Source organism: Pieris brassicae, chromosome 7, assembly GCF_905147105.1.
Source record: "Pieris brassicae chromosome 7, ilPieBrab1.1, whole genome shotgun sequence".
NCBI classification, from domain to species: Eukaryota; Metazoa; Arthropoda; class Insecta; order Lepidoptera; family Pieridae; genus Pieris; species Pieris brassicae.
The window spans coordinates 19,722,359-19,742,989 of NC_059671.1; the positions used below are offsets into that span (position 1 = coordinate 19,722,359).

At 32.5% G+C, this 20,631-nt stretch overlaps 1 protein-coding gene across 8 annotated transcripts in view; it reads right to left on the reverse strand.

Moving 5' to 3' along the window:
• LOC123712210 overlaps positions 1–20,631 on the reverse strand; it is a 46,535-nt gene that overhangs the window by 23,875 nt on the left and 2,029 nt on the right. For 3 of the 8 annotated variants that reach the window (XR_006754062.1, XM_045665207.1, XM_045665208.1), the window contains exons 5-23: positions 20,296–20,427; positions 19,579–19,683; positions 17,603–17,707; positions 16,349–16,483; positions 15,817–15,990; positions 14,098–14,211; positions 13,282–13,425; positions 12,911–13,129; positions 11,814–11,960; positions 11,408–11,539; positions 9,539–9,619; positions 6,709–6,789; positions 5,743–5,826; positions 5,372–5,482; positions 3,753–3,821; positions 2,729–2,833; positions 1,665–1,766; positions 627–725; positions 239–358 (exon numbers count right to left, since the gene is read on the reverse strand). Coding sequence is in view for 7 of the 8 variants with exons in the window: in XM_045665207.1 (XP_045521163.1) it covers positions 239–358; positions 627–725; positions 1,665–1,766; positions 2,729–2,833; positions 3,753–3,821; positions 5,372–5,482; positions 5,743–5,826; positions 6,709–6,789; positions 9,539–9,619; positions 11,408–11,539; positions 11,814–11,960; positions 12,911–13,129; positions 13,282–13,425; positions 14,098–14,211; positions 15,817–15,990; positions 16,349–16,483; positions 17,603–17,707; positions 19,579–19,683; positions 20,296–20,427 (2,259 nt within the window). In the remaining variant the exon portion in view is untranslated. The remainder of the gene's footprint in view (positions 1–238; positions 359–626; positions 726–1,664; positions 1,767–2,728; positions 2,834–3,752; positions 3,822–5,371; positions 5,483–5,742; positions 5,827–6,708; positions 6,790–9,538; positions 9,620–11,407; positions 11,540–11,813; positions 11,961–12,910; positions 13,130–13,281; positions 13,426–14,097; positions 14,212–15,816; positions 15,991–16,348; positions 16,484–17,602; positions 17,708–19,578; positions 19,684–20,295; positions 20,428–20,631) is intronic. The other 5 variants (XM_045665211.1, XM_045665209.1, XM_045665210.1 and 2 more) reach the window with 5 other exon arrangements.

Sequence of the window (20,631 nt, forward strand, 5' to 3'; positions counted from 1 at the left end):
AATCGATCATAACGCACGCCAAATTTCCAACCAAGCCGTCGTTCAAACTTGTAGAGGAGTAAATGTGGACTCAGATCACTACCTTGTCATGGCCCAAGTAAGAGGTGGGATCTCTAACAGTAAAACATTGAAGACTAACATACTCTACAAATTCAATATAAAAGCACTTGAAAGAGCTCTATTCAAGGAAACTGGACGACCTACCTACTTAACTGGAAAATGATAACATTAAATTAACCTTTATTTGAAATCAACTGGACGGAGTAATTTCTTTTGGAGTTGCCGCTCGGAAGCATTGATTCGGCCTTTATAGTAACGGTAGGAGAAATTGGTAGAGTATTTATGATCATGTCTGTACCTGAAAAACAACGATATATTATTTGGACTATGTCAATATCTTATTCTTAGAACAGAATTGCAAAAAATCTATCATCATCATGCGTGACTAATTTAAAAGTCGCAGTCATGCGAACTCACTACAGGCCGCTAGTTATGTATTCATAACAATTTATAAATAAAAAGAATTATAAATAATCATGGAAGAATGATAGTTTTTTTTAAAACTACTATCACGTGTCTGTGTATTATATTTTTTATTATATTTTTATATATTATAAAGAAAATACCTATATTGCTGTAAGTGTTTTTTAAATCTGTATTTGTTGAAAGGCTGCAATCGCAATAAGCCGGAGGCACTTTCGTTGGACTGCATTTTATTTCTCCAACTGAAATAAAATAAACTTATATTTTTCTACGCGAAACATAATCTTATACAAATATTAACGTGAACGGAATGTCGAATGAAGCGAGTTATTTCTCGCTTTTGTGATTTTTTTTCCAAAATCCTTGCTTCAAAAGAAACAGTTACAATTTTATAAGTGTTCCATTACATTAAATTATTATTATTGTATTGATAAAATAAATACAGGGGCTATATATTTTACAATTAAATCGGTATACTTTAGTTATAACTACTTAGTATTTAATATGTGCGTAATTGGAGAATATTTGTTTTTCTAACTGGGGCATTTTACGTCAAGCGGACGGAGACAAAAATGTCAAATAAAAGATTTTGTCTATGGTTGAAGACAACAATTGTGCAGTGTTGGCCTAGTGGTTGGCAGCACATGACTCTCATCAGTGAGGTCGTAGGTTCGATCCCTGGCTGTCCACCAAAGGGATTTCTTTCTATGTGCGCATTTAACATTCGTTCGAACAGTGAAGGAAAACATCGTAAGAAAATCGACATGATTTAGACCCAAAAAGACAATGGCGTGTATTAGGCACAGAAGGGCCTACTCGCCTATTAGATTGTCAAATGATCATGAAACAGATTCAGAAATCTGAAGCACAGACCTAAAGAGCTTGTGGTGCCACTGACTTTTTTTTTATTTTTCCACTAAAATGGGGCCCAAATGAATGATGATTATTGGTTTTGTTGCCATACGAATTTACAGAAAACAAATTGTAAATATATGGTAGTATGGCGTCGTAGCTATCTCGTAGCAACATCCAGCTGACACGAAACAGATCGTAGTAGGTAGCATTGCGTAATTTTGTTACAAAATTATAGTTCCATTTAATTAATTTTTTTAAATACATCATTTAAATAATATAATTAATAACGTGAAACTACTTATCCATCGATCGTATGAATTCATTACCTGTATTTGAAGAATTGTTTGCTCTTGGCAGTTTACATTGGCAAATATTCGACGAGTTTATTGGAGGAGCTTCTAACGTCGGCATAAATGTTATGTCTGTGGCTGAAATAACTATTCATCAACTAAGCTTATTTATCTCAAAGCAGTGTTGGCCTAGTGGGTTCAGCGTGTGACTCTCATCCCTAAAGTCGTAGGTTCGATCCTCGGCTTTGTACCAATGGACTCTTTCTCTCTATATTCGCATTTAACATAGGCTCGAACGGTAAAAAAACATCGTGAGGAAAGAGGCTAGCCATAGAGAAAAAAATCAACGGCGTGTATACACAGGAGGCTAATCACCTACTTGCCTATCGGATTGACAAATGGTTATGAAACAGATACAGAAATCTGAGGCCCAGACCTAAAAAGGTTGAATTACTTTTTTTAATAATGAATAACTTCAAATTACAGGGCATATTAACTTTTTAATAGAGATTCCTTCCTTAAATTTTATAATCATATTTATTTCAAAAATAATTTAGAGTTCTCATACAATTACAGTCGTAACAATGACATCAAAGCAATAAATTCAAGATTATGACATCAAGAGTTAGAATTGTCTAAAGTAACAGCTTTATGAGTCGGAAGCCTCGCACTATAACCCTTTGACTTATAGTTAGTATATCTTTGTAAGGACATAGTATTGTATGTTACAATCCAATTATGAAATAACGTATATCATTATATAACTAAGCAGTTTTTGCCACGCACCACCACTATGTGGAACCACTAAAGTGTTTCCGAACCAATTCTATTTAATGTCCTTTACGAAAAGACCGTACCAACTCTTAAAATTGAGAGTGTCCACAGGCAGTGGTATCCCTTAACATCAGATGAGATCATCAACGGACAGGAGAAAAAAAATAAATATTGTATACTGTAAAAAAAATTATCTAAACTGTTTACTACTGACCTAATTTGACGGTTACCGTATACATCGAAAAGACATGCTTTAAATTTTAGATTCCTATTATTATGTAAAAATAAATAGTGACCGTGACCGTGACCGTGAGATGTAAAATTACCTGCATTATGACATGGGATCATCATATTCGGCGGATAAATTTGACGCGGGATTTCGTTATTAAAAACCAATGCGCTGACCGTACTTGTCGGCATACACATTGTATCTGTGAAATACAATATATAATATATACTAGGGTTTTGTTAATGCACCTACATAATCTGTGATGCGCACGATCTATTACTTATGTTTACAGTTAATTAATTAATGTTAGTTAAAAAGAGAAAGAAAAAGATGGCATCTCGTGTTCCTAATTGTTGCAGATCCATCTCGTTTATTCTACGACCATGATTTGATAAGTAGTTAGTGTAAATCTAAAAGTTTTTATTTTATTTTCGTTCATAATTTTACCTATATAAATGAAATGATATTTAGATTTGAAACAGTACAACATGGGTTCTGGATATGTCTATGTAGTACAGGAATAAACGGACTGGTATCCCTAAGTCACCTAACACGCATTAGCGTGCATGATATATTTGTGTCCCCATATAAGCTTAACACGAGAATGATATGTAATAAAATTAAATACACAATAATGCCCAATTTATGAACTTAAGATAAAGATAATACATTTATTTTAAACTGTAAATAGAGTATACAGAAAAGTATCATAAATTTTGTCTTTGGTTAACATAGCTTTTGCACATTGAAAGAAAACAATTTCACCGTGACCACGCACGCTGTAAAGCACGCGAAACGTCGAAAAAATTTAAATTTAAAACTATGTAAAATAATTATAAGTTTATAATCATACAAACAGCTTTAATCCGGTTAAAAAATTGTTTTCTTTCAATCTGGCGAATTCTTTGTGTAACCGAATCAAACCATATTACATAATACTTAGTTATATCTAAATTTCTATTCAACTAATTACAAGGATGTAATAATTATATTCTGTGCTAAATAAATTACTTTTTTAAATACTTCATAAATCAAGCCCTCTTTCTATGTGTTTTATTATTTTTTCTAGATTAAGTTCAAGACGAGATGAAATTTACAAAAACAAAAACTTTTCAACAAACCTGAACACTGATCCACTTTTCGAATCAATGTACACTCTAAATTCGTAGATGTACTTTTAAGGCAGGTCCCTGGAATACAAATATGTAATATGAGGCCAAAAGTGCGAACTGTTTTTATTAATATACAGTATTCATTACTATAAAGAGAGAGTTTATTGCCAGTTCGTTCATTCTACGTCTTTGGTTTGAGACCTGGCAATAAATGTAAAATTAGAAGCATTAATACTTATAATAATTTATTGCAAAAATAGGGTACCAAAGTGTAAGGTGGGACAATCATAAGTTCGCATAATCTGCCACATACAATACCGCGCAATTTTGTCTTTACATTTTACATTATCAGTCATATGAATTTCATATATGTATCTTTTTTGATATTGTAGTACTAAGTAGAGCCTAATTTACTTTTTTTTATTAAACTTTAATTGGCTTTCGCACGAAAGCTAGAAACTTCTTACTGCGATACTTTTTCGAACAAATTTATTTTAAAACTATTTACCAGTATGATTTCATAAGTATAAATTATTGGTGATTATCCCATCGCCGAGACTGAAGCTCATTTCGAGGCTAATTCAAATTATACTATAAAAATGGTATCGATTTTTTTTATAAAATCTATAATCGTTGTATCGCTCTCAAAGTGAGTGAGTGAATAATCAAATACAATTCGATTAAAATATTTTTTCTGCGTTAGTCTATGAACTTTCCAGCCCTCCATACATAATACCAAAACCGACCTACTGAATAAAAATATTGATTCCTTTCTGTTAAGCAAAGATTAATGAATTAAACCATAGCTATTTTATTAGAACCAAGTAGTCAACGTGATTCTGTAGTTTTATAAGGTACAAATATATTTTGGTAAAAAATATTTTCTTAATGCAAACAATTATTCATATTTTTATGCCCAAGTTACATTCAAAGGCCTCATTTAGTTAAAAATCTTTGTTCAAATAAAAATAAGTAAGAAAAAGATTTGCGAGAGCAACTAGTATTATAATGATGTCTTTAAGGGACAAAAGACAAAGAAAAACATTTTTGCGTTTTCTTTGGCGAGGATTATTCATCCTTTTCCTTGATTGAGTGGCTTTTAAAAATACAATAAGGGTTATGGGTCTTTTGAACACCAAAATAAGGAAATGCTAATTTTATTTAAAAAAGTCATTATATTATTGAAAGTATAATTGGCGCTTATATAGTTAAATAACAGTGTAAGGAATATATATTTTCTTATAATTAATAATAATAAAATATAATCATGTTTTTAAAATATTTAAATAAGCACACATGTGCTATTAAAATTTTAGTCTAGTGGTTTACGACCGATACGCCCGCCCGAGGAGTTGAGTGGGAGTAGGGAATCGAGTGTAAAACTAGCTGTTGTACATGCGCATACGCATGGCATACGCTCTCAAAAACAGCCCGAGCTTAGCTGTCAAGGTAAGGCCCTACAGGCCAAGAGCGACATTCTATAAAAGCGTACAGCCATTCTTTATCTAACTTTGGAATGATACAGTTTTAAGTGAATTTTGGGAAGAAAAATATGTTAATCAAGTTATTAATGGGTTGTTTAATTTCCTAGTACTCTATTTAATGTTGACTTAAATCCTTATACAAACCATCAGTTTCAATGTATTTCGAGTTTTTCATAAGTTCACTTCCCCGAAGTTTAGGTTCCATTGAAAATTTGGATCTTTGTGTCGATATGGCTTCAGATATCATTTGAGGTTCTAAAACATTTTTTTTATATTAAAAATTGTAAAGTTACCGAGTATTGCTAAAATGAAGACGTTCATATCTGCATGTTCATCAAGAGAATACGGCATAGCAATAACAGCTAGATATCAAATGTGTCATGCCGACAATAAAATTTTATTGAAAGAAATCTGTACACAGATGGCTTTAAAAAACCGTTACGCAAAGAAAGCGAAAGATAAACGATAATTAACGTTAATATTATATTAGACAGAAAACGATTACAAATTCTTACTTTGTTTCTCAACAACCATTGGAAATATAGAAGGTCCAACGTTGACGTGATTATTCTTGGGAACAGTGGACGTATTAGATCCAACTGAAAAATAAATTTTTCAATGTTTAAAGAACTTTATTTTTCATTACAATATTGAATTTATTTACATGAGAAACTTAACATTATGTATATACACGTCCCAATTTTAGTCTAGTAGATTCACTTGGACATTTTTAATGCCCTTTTGAATTTGTTAGACGCGCTATATTGCGATTTTTTTTAGATGTAATTGAATCAATAGTTGCACACCCTCATACCTAATTGACCTCTTAAAATAATATATAATAATATCATTCAGGCAAGATCTTCATGAAGTAGTTAGACAGACCTGTTCTTATATTTTTATCTGAATGAATGCAATGTAAGAGTTGATGGGGATGCCTATGTCTAGTTATACACTTGGGGCGTAACTTCGACGATTTAGGAGGTCACCACGTTTATACTACTAAAAAACCTGAGAGAACAATATGTATGTAGCCTTAGCTGGTAAAATCTATAAAATATAACTATATATAGCTAATCGGAACACACATACAACATTTATTAGATATTTGAGGTTTTTACAGACCATTCAGATAAATATTATTTCAATCTCTTTGGCCTGCAAAGTAATATTCTGTACGAATTATAGAAACAACATTTATTCCTAATCTATATTTTTATTTAAGAAGTAAAGGTTCTGACTTCCTGCATAACTTTAAAACTTATTGTCTGGAAATGAAGATAAAAAAATGGTTATTATTATTTAAATTCCACCTACAACATCTACACTTGTAAAGTAAGTAAGTGTAAGTTCTAGTATTATTAAAAAAAGCATTGGAGGTTAACAACCTACTTGTCAAAGATACTGAAATCTGAAGGGATGTGCATCCACTGTTTTTATATTTCTGTGCTGAGGTAAGGTTAGGCAAAGAATATATTAACCTAATTCATTCCGTGTAGCTACTTGGAAATTTTCCGTCGTGATTGCTGCTGATTTCTGAGCCAATGCCCGTGCGTCAGTACCTAAAACATAAAAGCTTTTTAAGTCGACATTTCCCGCGATTTACACAAAATGTTGGTATATATTTGTACTCATAAACTTTTCATATATTCAAATATTTTTCAATGTTAGTTATCATTTTATGAACAGAGGATTAAATTGTCAATAATAATAATAATGCAAGAATATGGTACAAAAATGTTATGGTGGTGGATCTTAACTTCGTATAGTCTGCCGTGGGTGTGAAAATGTGTCTTAAAAGGAATTTTCCATAGAAGTTACATATTACATTATATTATAGTCAACACTTATATTATCACTACATCATTAAAATATATTATCAAATTAATATTAATCATAATGTCACTCAAATGATACATTATTTCCAAAAGTACTTAATTATTACTTGAGGGTTGGAATCAATTTTACAACACGTAAAATGATTCTATTTATAGATAAATTTCTGTCTAAAATATCTATGGTCACAGATCAGACAATGATAAGTAATTTTTTTCTCAGTAGGACTTATTATTACATCAAGTGTTTAGTTTAATTTAATCAATCAGCGGCCTGAGATTTCTGCATCTGTTTCATGATCATTTGTCTGATCTCAGTGGCTTCGGCGTGGGATTTTTATCCCTGAGGTCGTAGGTTCGATCCCCGACTGTGTACCAATGGACTTTGGAATATGCCTATTTAAATACTAGCTCGTACCATGGAGGAAAATATCGTGAGGAATCCGGCTACACGAGGTTGATCACCTACATGTCTTTTAGATTGACCAATGATCATAAATTAGTTATAGAAATCTGAGGCCCAGATCAAAAAAAATCCACAGATTTTTTGAAATTTAATTTTATGGCGATTAGGAATAAAAGTAAGTAGTAAAGAATAAGTTTTGAAGGAAATTGAACTGTATTTACAGAAGAAGATTGTTTACATTTCAAAGATAAATTAATAACGATATTTACATATACTATATCGTAGTGAGGTCTGAAAATCGATCTAGTCTGGTCTATTTAGCCAGAGTTAGTTAGTGGTGCTTGGCGACATCGTGAAGAGATTATAACATCAACACAATATTACATACCTATCGAAACCAGTTGATCTCTTTAAACCGCTAAACTTTGGTCTAATATCAATTCAGACTTGACAGTTTCGGTAAGTTATTGAAAAGGAATCGAATTAAGACTTATTATGCTATAACTCAAATAGATGGCAAATTTTATTCCGATTTTATCATAATTTACGTTCTCCTACGTGAGATAAATGATACGTTTAAATATCGTATAGAATAAAAATATTACACTCGAATAATTCTATCTGAATGATCTTACTGAAAATTAATTCTAAGTAAATTTAAGATAATCTAATATATTGAAAAGCATTTCTGTCAGAATTTATGTGTCTTATACGTGGTTTTGAACGCGTCGGACGTCAAGGCAGAATACGAAATTACACCCGTATCGCCTCGACGTCCGTCGATATACACAAGCGTTATGGCAGCTTTTGCCGCTCACAACCACTTTTAAGAACTAGCTGCCTATTTAAGTATATTAGAACCAATTCGATTTAGGGTCTTCTCAAAGAGCGGACCAATTGTTAAAAGGTCGGCAACGCACTTGCGGGAGTCTAGTATTGTGAGTGGCTGTGGGCGGTGGTATTACGTAACATCAGATGAGCCTCCTGCCCATTTGTTGCCGTGCAGCCAGATCTTTAAAATTGATGATTAAGATATATGGAAAAAAATATCACTAATGAGAATGGTACAGACGTAACAGAAAACTTTAACACACTTTTGTCTGTAACAAATACAATCTTGAAATTATATATTTGAATTATAAATACGTCCCGAAGTTTTGTCATATATTGATTTATTTACAGCAAAACATAATTATAATATCTTATTTACATACTACCTTAAACTCACAAATAACATACATATAAGACATTATAAACATCCTTTGCTGTAATTATTGTCTTGACTTAACTTCACCGGTACCGCGGAATTTCCAATACCGATAACGATCATGACGTTTTTGTATGCAATTTCTATATTACTAGCTTCCCCCGCGAACTTCGTTTCTCCTTAATGTGGTTTTAGTTAGCCTTAATACCGTGATACGAAAGAATAATTTCACTGTATTATCGTCTAAGTAACACGTGGTTGGCTATGCTAACACCAAAAATTAAAAAGTATTAATTTTGTAGTATTTCGTTTACTACAAAATAAATTTAATTTATACTTTAGCCTCAATAACACGTGGTAATCATGATATTAAATTGTGGCTTATAAGACACGTTTGTCGGTTTACCATAGCAGTGCTATCTATTAATTACTCACTCAATCCAGTCGAAAAGTATCAACATCTGTTAGAATCTTTTGGAGTTTACAGATAATTGTGACTGTCAATTAATTATAGACAAATAATTTACAATAAAATAAAATTGCGACTATAATTAAAGATCTAAGCTATCCTATCTCTTAAGTTGGACCAGACTGCTCACGGTGTGCCAATTTAATTTAAAATCGTTTAAGTAGTTTAGGAGTCCATCGCGGACAAACATCGTGACAGGAGATTTATATATATTAAGATTATCTCAGTATATGCAGCGCTGTTATCGCAATCCTATTGGATTTTGACAAAAGGAAGTCATAGTTCGCGCAGTTTCTGAATCTTACCCATAGGCCTCCGAAATTTAAATTTAAAATAAAAAATAGTCAAAATTAACAATTTTATATAATATGAAACGATATAAACTCTTGGTTACCTGTTTCATGGTAGACAAGCAATGTCGTTTGAACGTCAGCATTATCGAAATGATACCGTTGTAAGTAATGCAACATTCGAACTGAAACAAAATAATTTATTATAAAACTACGGTATATTTGTACTTGTATTTATTTTATCAACAATTCTTTGCAATAAAATAATTTAAACTCTCATAACACAAGTTATCACACAACCCTAAGTATAAACATAATAAAACTCTACAAATATTTGTAATTATTTGCTTTCTTCATACAGAAAAACATGGTGTAATTAGTCTTGACACTAGATTTAAGTTGGATTGATCACGTACCTAAGCAACGATTTCACTGAAGTACTTATCTGTCATCATGTGTGTCTCATGTGTTTTATCTGATTCTGTCAAATTGTTTTTAACACAACAAGAATTGCGTGTAAATACAATTTCACAAAAACATACAAAAGAGTTTATATTCTATTCATTTATTTATTTACACTTCGTTGCAGTAATACAGTACAATAAATATATAACAACTGGCGGCCTAATCGTTTTCTAGCGATCTCTTGGCAACCACTGTTATAGTTAATAGGGTACAAATAGGATCCGAACATGCCTAAGACTTTGAATTTAAAAATAATTAAATAAAATTTTATCTCCTATAATTTATAACTCACTGAAATCTAAAATAAAATCTATTTCAAATAAAATCCCATTCGAATACAGTATTTCAACGCGTAAATAAGATCAGAAATTTTGTATAGAGAAAATTTCATTTAGAGTGGTTTTTGTCTGAGACACCTTTCATAGAAACTACATTTGACACGTAATTCTATGTGCGTGTGGAAATTCACGACACATTGAACTATTATACAATCGTACTTGGTCGTAATATTAAGCTATAAAAATAAATCAGTGGCACTACGACCTTTTTAGGTCTGCGCCTCAAATGTCTGAATATTTCATAATCATTTGTCAATCTGATAGGTAAGTGGGTAGCGAGCTTCCTGTGCCTGACACAGGTCGCCGACTTTTTGGGTCTAAGGCAAGCCGGTTTCCTCACTATATTTTCCTTAACCGTTCGAGCGTACGTTAAATGCGCACATAGAAAGAAAGTCCATTGGTGCACAGCCAGAGTTCCAACCTACGACATGAGGGATGAGTATCGCACGCTGAAGCCACTAGGCCAACACTGCCTCAACAGTAGGTTATATTAATATAATAAATATTATAAAGTAAATCATATAAATACGACTATGAAGTTTCTATTTTGTTTAGTCGCCTAATTAAAACTTTTATTTCTTCTTTCAGCCCTAGTCTATTTAGAGGAAAAAAACTCATAAGCTAAGATAGTCTATATAAATTTTTAATCGTTGTAATTTTGACTCGAGTACGACTGCATTATTGTTTAGTTTACTAGTAGATATCTATAAACTGGCGTGTCGAAACCTCACTCTTACATACGCATATATTTACTGTTAATAATATTATTAATATTTAAAGAACTTTATTTTCTCATTACAAAATTGTATTTTATTTACTTTATGTATATACGAGCGAGTTACAAGCCCCAATTTCAGTCTTAAGATTCACTCTGAAATGTATTTTTAATGTGTTTTTGAATTTGTTAAACGCGATAATATTGCGAAATTTGATGGTAATTGATTAAATAGTTGCACCTAATTGACCTCTTCAAATAATTTGTGCGCGGCTTCGGCAAGATAAGCAAACTTGCTCGACGAGTGTTGCGTGTAGTTGTGTGTTTGTTTTTTTTAATGATAAGCTACTATGAAAAGAGTTATTTTAATCGTCATAATTTTGGTTTCTTGGTAGACTGTATTAGTCTGTGTTAAGAAATTGTCTCTAAATAGTTTAACATTTAATCCTCCTTACATTTAGTATACTTAGTTGACTTAGACCAATCTGAAAATCTCTGCGTAGTTTTCTTCCACACTCGATTCCAGCGATGTTTGCAGACGCGGCTTAATGCAATTCGGTTTTTCAATTTCACTAATCTTCTAGAAACTGCAAGAGAACGTTTACTAACGTATAATATACTATTTTAGTTTAATAGCATCATTTATTAAACACTTACGTTATAACTTAGGTTTATATTATTTAAAATTGTAAACGAGTTATGACCCAAAAATAGCAATCGTTAGGTCTTTTAGTCATCAATAGATTTGTGTCAACGAAATTTGTGTCGAGAAAGCACGCGTTTTATTTGTTTAAGAACGAATTGCCACTCAACTCCTTTAATTTATAAATAATTTACACTAAAATATCGAATTTGCCTTACTTTTACTCTTGACAGGATAATTTCTATACTTATGGCACTTTTTGCATCTCCCGTACGAGTCACGAAGGTTTCGCCGATCATTGTCGCGTCCAACCACTTCCTTCCGCCAACAATAATGGTAGAAATATTCGTGATAGCTACAATTATCTGAAATATTATACCAAAATGGTGAATTTATTTCAATTCTAGTGTTTGTATGTTTAGTATAAACTCGCGTTAAGCGTTTTTTTATAATAAATAATAACCCAAAAGGTATAGAAACATTAATTATATATCAAACACAATTTCTTCATGTTTTATCTAACAGGAGGCAAACTGGCAAGAGGCTCATCTGATGTTAAGTGATAACGCCCGCCCATGGACACGTTGCCAAAAGGCACACAAGTGCGTTGCCGGCCTTTTAAGCAATTTTCTTGAAGGGCCCTAAGTTAAATTGATTCTGAAATATATTGATCAGTGGGCAGATGGTTCCCCATAGTGCTGATGCGGCAAAAATGCCTTACGGAGCCCTCAGTTGTGGAATGACGGACGTCGAGGTATCACGGATGGTATTTTGTATTCTGCCTTGACGTCTAATGATGAAACTCAGCTGCAGGTATTTAGATTTTACCAGAAAATTTATACATAATTATCCTAGTATTGTCTTTTGTTAACATAGCTTTTACACAGTAAGAAAACACTTTTAAACGGATTGAAGCTATGTATTATTATTAAAAACTTATAATTATTTACATAATTTTAAATTTGACCGTAACCACGCACGCTGAATAGCACTGATAAGTTTTTAATAATAATACATAGCTTCAATACGTTTAAAAACTGTTTTCTTAACATAATTATCCTATTACAATCATAGATAATAATAGGCCTCATAATAGTTGGCTTCATTTTTTTATTCAAGCGTATATTCCGTGATTGACTATGGATCTTGGTGTAATTGGATCCAGACAAATTAATATTTCCACCATGAAGAGGGCAGAATATTATTTACATTCTCACCTATATACGTACATGAGGCGTTATTCCAGTTAATTTATATTTGTTTTGAGTCAATTGTCCTAGTTGCAGTATTTTGTAAATCATAAAGTATTTTGTACCTTGATATTTAAAAGCGGAATAATCACTTGATAAATCTCTCTGACCGTGCCAAGTACTGACAGTGGTCTCCGATTCCTTGGAGGTCTTGAAGATAGTACTGCATTGCGAACTTGGTAATCTCCAGTCCAACTGATCAGTTATCTCGCTAACATCATCCAGCACCTGGCTTGAATTCGGTAGGTTTTCTTTGCCATTCAATGTGCTGGGCGTGTCTCGCCCTGATAACATAGATGGAGTAATTATTTCGGAGATTTTTTAAAAATAACAGGAAATTATTTAACAAAATTTTATACAGATAATTTTACCGCTCACCGGCGCCGTAATGCTTTACAAGATTTATTTAGAATTATTCGTCGCGTCTAACACACACCTTCTGTTTCGAAATTGGTAGTTTTCTGTAGAACCTCGGACGCACACTCAACATAGGAAGGCACACCTGCGCCTGCACTGGTGCCATACTCTCTTCTTTTAGTTGGATTCGGTGTTGACGGAAATTTAAATGTTGCGTAAAAACCTGCATAAAAATAGTAAAACAAGGAAAGTATGTTTTTCAACACTCGCTTGATTACTTCTTTTACTAGGATCTCCCTTTTAATACAATTCATTCCCTAATAACAGTGTAAACTCTGACTTAATAGATTGCAGTTGCTGCCGTTATAAATGAGTAGTTTTTCGGAAAGAAACTTAACATTGGACGACAAAGGATACCCACAAACGTTGAATAATAAAAATAACCCTATCAAGTTTTTATCAGCTTACACTACGTGGTCTTAGTTTTATACATTTTTGTCCATTACTTATGTTACATTTCCTTGTAGTTTAATTGAACCGGAATATATTAAATGTCAGCTGCGAGAATAGCACATGCTTTTGGTGGTTCCATCATGCAATGATCATGATAAATATTAATTCCCAAGTAATTGATCCCAATCATCCCAAGAGATTCCAGCTATATATTGTAACTATTGTACAATATATAGCTGTAGTTCTGTTCTGTATTTTTTATAATATCATGTCATTATGTTTTGGGGCTACAAATGTGTATTTTTTACAAATTGTCTCTGCATCAAGACACAATTTAATAATAGATTAATAAGTAATTTAAAACTAACTAAAAACCGACTTAACATGTTTGGATGTTTAAAAATATAAAGTAATTCAGTAAGTTCAAAACTATTTAACTAACCAACGTTCGAGGGCTTCAGGGGCTTAATATCAGTGTTCATCTTAGGTAAAAGATTCTTAGTTTTTACTTCGCGGTTGTCAGTTAATTTTGTAGACTTTGATTTGGCTGAATTTGCTGAAAAAATGAAATACGTAAAGAATGTTTAGCAAAGAACCAAAGTAGGAAACAGCGCGGCAACAAAACGGAAGGCAGCCGTGAAAATCGCCGACCCTCACCGAATTTGCACCATTAAAATTGAATATAGATAAGCTATGATTTATATAGTATTGTCTTTCGTTAACATAGCTTTTACACATTGAAAGAAAACAATATTTTTTATCGGATTAAATCTAATTGTATTATTATAAACTTATAATGATTTAAATAAATTTAAAATTTTTCCTACGTTTCGCGTGTTTTACAGCGTGCATGGTCACGGTGACTGAAGACAAAAGGTGTTGAATGTCAAAAGTATCACAGCTGTAGAGAAAGTTGTGTTATCTAATAATACAAATAGCTTTAATCCGGTAAAAAAATTGTTTTCTTTCGATACTTTATTATAGTTTAAGCATATCAGAGTCATGTGTGAAATAAAACAAAACGATGTCTTTTGTTTTATAAGAATGGCAACACCGTGCAATACCATTAACATCTTATAAGTTGTAAATTGTCAAAGTCAATTTCACAGTATTGCGTTCAACCGATCGTTGGATCTATAACATTTTGGCAAAATCTCTAGATCATTTTAAAAATTCAGCTCAGGATCTTTGTTCTCTTGCAAAGATATATCTGGACAGAACGTGGAAGACATTTTGGAATGACTCCAAATCGGTTAAGGGTAAGTTTTATGCTTCCATCCAACCAAACATACCAAGACAACCCTGGTTTTGTTATTATCGAAATGCAAATCGCTGGATTACATCTACAATCTCGCGTCTGCGTCTTGGACATGCTTGTACCCCTGTTCATCTAGCCAAGCTCCGGATTAGGGATCACTCTATCTGTGAGTGTGGCTTGGATGAAGGCACTGTATCTTTAATTGTCCCAAACTAACTTATCCTCTTTATGACATTCTTCCCCCTAAAGTCCCACGTCCTTTAAGTGTTAAATGTTTGTTAATGTTTGTGTTTAGTCCATATTGTAGATTTTTATGTAAATATATAGAAAACAATAGAATTAAAGTGTAATATATATAAATTATTCATAAATAGTAACAAGTATTTAATAATGCTTTTACTCATATTTGTGTTGTCTGTGCTGTCTCAAAACTAACAATCCAATTTCAACAATTTTTTTTGTGCATATTCAAAATTAACTTAATTATTATTTTTACCGATCAATCTCCTTCGTGTCTTCTCCATCTACACGACACTGGCGAAGTACCTTGTGCCCAGTTGGCATAAATAAAAGCCAAAAAAAAAAACATTTTGGCAAATATTAATCGCTCCGAATCTGCGATTAGTATTATATCTAAGTAAAATTTACACCTGACAAACTACAGGTCCCTGAAAGTGTTTTCAACACAGCAGCCTGGTGTGTTCTAAATGTTTAAGTTATTGCTACTTCTTTACACACTTAACCTTTGTATTTATTATTTAACAATCGAAATGCAGTAATCTCTGTCGGGAGTACGAGATCAGTAAATTAAATTTGATTATAGGTAATTTGTAGAATCCTGTAAATGTATACTTTTCTGTGTTGTAGTTTCAAGAAATACGGAGGTAAAGAAAATGACTATACCAGTACTACTTTTTTTAGATATATCAGCTGTTGAGACAGACTTCTTAGGTTCGCGACGTTTCTTAAACAGCATCGAATATTTTCTTATTAAGTCTGCTTTGAATTCTTTGGAGCTTGAATGGGGTGAAGGATCAGGACAATTCCTTGGAGAGTTAACTGAATGGTAACCTGAAACTAATTCACAGGACTCGTTAGAGGTACATGGAGAATCCTTTCTCTGCTCTCTCTGAGGGGCTGCTCTTCCTCTGACCTAAAGAAAGGATCATCAATAAGTCTAACCACTGACTGGTCAGCCCAAAGGCCCGAGTGACGGAGTTATATATATATAGTCGCTATATGTTCACTTACAATATATAAAGCTCCGATTTAAAAATTATGACTCGTTTTTTAAATATATTTACACAAATAACGGTAATGTGCTAGACTAAGAATAACATTAATAATAATCCAAATCGCCGATATATAGCTGGAATCTGTTTGGACCGATTTTCACACTTTAAAATTATAAATTATTTTATAGAAAAGTATTTACCTGTTTCATTATCTCTTGTAGGTTTTTCCAGTTCAGACGAAAGCCATTCCTTAACATTTTCATTTGTTGTTTTAAAAAAATTCCTGAATATAACAGTGTTATTCGATTGCTCCTTTTGAATTTGGCTCACATCTTCTAAAAAAAATACATAATAAAATAATATTATACAAAGAATCTTTTACACTGATTCTGAATTCTTTTACCAAAAGAAAGACACATTACTTGTGAGGCTTTATATTAACTGGAAAAATGGATAGACTTTTTCGTAGTAGTCGGAGTAAAACCATCTAAGGAAAAGCTTTCTTACGAAGTGTGGTTATACGATGATAGATAGATGATATGATGATGATGATAGAGTTCTAGACAAAAGTTGTAGCTTGATAATGCCTACAAAATATTCAGCGACAGGATGTAAAGAAATCTTCCGCCACGTTTATCTGTCGGTCAGTTCGCATTAACTACAAAAACTACTGTACGGAATATATTGCGGTTACCTAGAATGATTCATGAGAGGTTTAGTTAAATTTTTCAAGGTTTACGGGTGACGAAACGGCTATCAACATAAAATAAACAGAGTAAGTTTTAAAGTTTGTGCTTAGTCTCAATTCTGAATATGGTTCAGTCTGTCTTCATTGATTCGTTTGATAATAACATTGACATTGAAATATAAATTAGTAAGTAAGTTTGGAGCATTGTTATGCTTATCATTCATCACGTTTGACCAAGTTGGGTATGTGATTAAAAAAAAATCCGGTACCTTGAACCCGCTGGCCGTTACAATATAAATATAATATATTATAAATAGTTATTAGTAATAGGTAATAGAATTTTATCTAAATTAAATACTGTACAATATTTTTTTGTGTCTTATGAGCTCGCATATTAATTTAGTGACGATATTAATTCGACAAATATTATAAGTAAAATCTAAGTGTTAATTTTTTATTTATTTTCGTATCTATTCATTATGTAATTTTTTGCTATTTCCGCTTTATCAGAAAACAAATTTCTTTATAACCCCTAGTTATAATGAAATTTGTTATATACATATGCGATGGCGTAGGCCAAGGTGGTTTGCGATACCAAGGTCCTGAACCAGTCGGTTCACAGAACCCCGTTAAGAAGATGCGCCTGCTAAATTCTGACTCCATCGTCTTTATATGTTCGCTGAGTGAGTTCATAGTCGATACTATCGCATTGGCTTAGTAAGTATAGTGTATCCATATTTGTGAATAAATTAATAAATAATATTACCAGATTTAGATGAACTATTTCTGACACTCGATGCGTTATTCGTAATTTCACTTTCTTGTGGACGAAACTGGTCATGGTGTTGTTCGATTGATCCTAAGAAATAATCTAAAAGCAACATTTTAAGATTATAGCACACACAAACAATTACAATTTTTTTTTGCGGCCTGTGTAATGTAACTGTATGCAAGGTACTTTCTCTTAATATACGCAGTGTTGATATCGCAACCTAGAGATCGCACGGTTATAAGACCTTGCAATCGGGGTCGCTTTTGGAAGTTACAGTTCTCATGTTTTCGTATATTTACGTGGGTAGCACTGAAAATGTTTAGAACTGTTTGTATAATCCTAACCTAATGTGGTGCATTGCATTCATTTGTCTTTTGTTTTTGTGAATTGGCGGCAAATCTAAAACTCTTGTTATACGTGAAAATGAACCTAACGCGAGAAAATTTTCGGTCAATGATTTATTATGGCTTCAAAGGCTCAAATGCTGTATTTGACATCGTCACAGGTGATGAAAGCTGGATATATTGCTACGAATCCGAAACCAAAAATAATCAGCTCAGTGGCTGTTTCCTTTCGAAGATCGGCCAACTAAGGTAAACAAAGAAAGAAGTCAAGGAAGAAGATGATTGTCTCACTCTTGGGTCGGAAAGTTAATTTCGCGACAGTTGTGCTAGAAGGTCTTCGAATAAATTCAACAGCAGCGCCCTCGAAGCAGGATCCTCCTTCACCACGACAATGCTACAGCGCACTCCACAAAACGGACTGTTGAATATTTTATATCTGGTATCGAGATAATGAGTCATCCGACATACAGGCCCTGCGACTTTCATTTATTTCTAAGAACTAAAGATAAAATTCGTGCTATTCGCTTTACACGCCCTAAAGATGCGTTGAAAGCGTACGTAAGTGCTATAGAAGAGACCTCTAAGGAAGAATGGACCCACTGCTTTTCTCAGTGGTTCCATCGAATGCGACGATGCGTAGAGAGGAACAGAGATTATTTCGAAAAACAATAAAAGTATTGGCATCTTTCTACATTACGCCGTTTTTTATTCTCTAAATATTTTCGGTGTTACCTATCTGTTATTTAGAATTAAATTCGATTAAATTTTGTGTTAAGTGTTACTCATAATACAAGTTCTCTAAGACGGTATCTATAAATTGTAACAATTGAGATCTTACTTTAAAATTATTATTATTAATACCAGCATGAATGTGCCATATTTATCATTATAGAATATTTTCTGTTCAAACTATCAAAAAACATTTGCAGCTACTATTAACAGTTACACACCACAAACAATATTACAAAGAAACACCAACAATTAATAGAAGTAACAGTTACTTTAAAACAGCTCCAATTTTTTTTCAACTATTTTATTACTCGGCAATGTGTGCGCATGCTCTTTAACCCCATTGGAATTAATTAATACAGCATGACTTGTGAAATGACTGAAAAAGGTACAAATTTTGGGCTTTAACGTAACCTAATCTTAGCTAATTTAATTCATTGGGAACTGAGACAATATATTTTACATCATGTATGCAATATTTATAATTTTTCAAAGCCTACGTCTCTTTAATATTACTTAGGGTATCGTAAAGAACGATGGAAAAAAAATTCGGAGCTGTTTTACGATGGAGCCGTGTTTCGACAAATATGCCGAAGTAATTTATCAAACATTCAACAAATCAACTATAACTGGGAACCCAAGTTTCCCCAGAACTTTTATCGAGATTCTTTACATAGTAACCATCAGTTTGTTTTCAATAGATGATTGTAATAAAATATTTTTGTCCCTTTTTTATGACAATGAAATTAAGTTTGGTCAATCCATAATAGTCATGCAAGGCTCATAGCTGATATCAGCGTTCTTTCATCAATCTAGAAATGATGTTTATAATGATCTTTTTAAATGTACTCTATACTGTTGACTTTTTATTTATGTAAAAATATATTAGTTTATAACCATTGTAAACGTCACTGCTGAATATTGAGTTTCCATAAATGATTCCTAACGTTGGAATTGGCCTCGTTGCAGTAACAGAAACCGGCGCGTCCACATCTGTTAAACCTAAAATTATTAATTCAAATATTTTTATTTCCAGAAATTTATTTTTTAAGTCAGTGTATTTTCGTTTTAATCGTGATTTTTTTATTTAGTTTATAACGAGTATTTATTTATTTACAGCTAGGCATGGACAAACATTTACTAAAAATAAAACTTTATATAATTAAGGGATTTTTATGAAATTACCGAAACCAATTAATCAATTAATCTTTTATAAATATATTTTTAAATCACAATATATTGCCGTCATACGCATAGCAAATAGATCGATTCGCAAAGAATCTAGAAGAGGACTAAGCTGTTTCTCTGAATGTAGATAATCTTATGTATTATTATAACAACTTCACAATAAAACTAATATTACTTGATTAGTAAACATCTGTTTTTATCATATATTTCGAACGAGTATAAAATATAAGCACTCCTCAGAACTAAACGTTTTTGAACCAGCCACCATTACTAGTGTCTTTTTTGACTTAGGTGCTTTCAAGAGTAGTGATTTTATTAAAGGCTGGCAATGCAAACTTGAAAGACACCACGTGGTATCCATGGTCATTAGCATTTAACTATATGCGACTCTCCTATATGTTTGCCCCCCGTAAAAAAATAAAATACCTGGCGAATTAAATATTTGTACTCTCTGAACATTTTGGTTCTGGAGGAAAACGCGGTCAGTATCCTTAGCTCGTTTCTTATTTATGAAACTTATGTTCCGCCTTGGTATTCTGCTGGGTTGCTTATCTGGTTCTGTAATCATATTAAAATAGCGTTGGAAAATGTATGTCTTTCCAGATTTCTATGTCTTAACGACATTTTTCGTTTACTCTTTCAAAATATTCGTGAATCCTAGCAATTATCAATATTGGATATTAAAACTGGGCCTATGCTTTTTCGATGAGCAAGCAAGTTAGCGGTTTTGAATTTAAGACATGCCGGTTTCAGTTCAGTGTG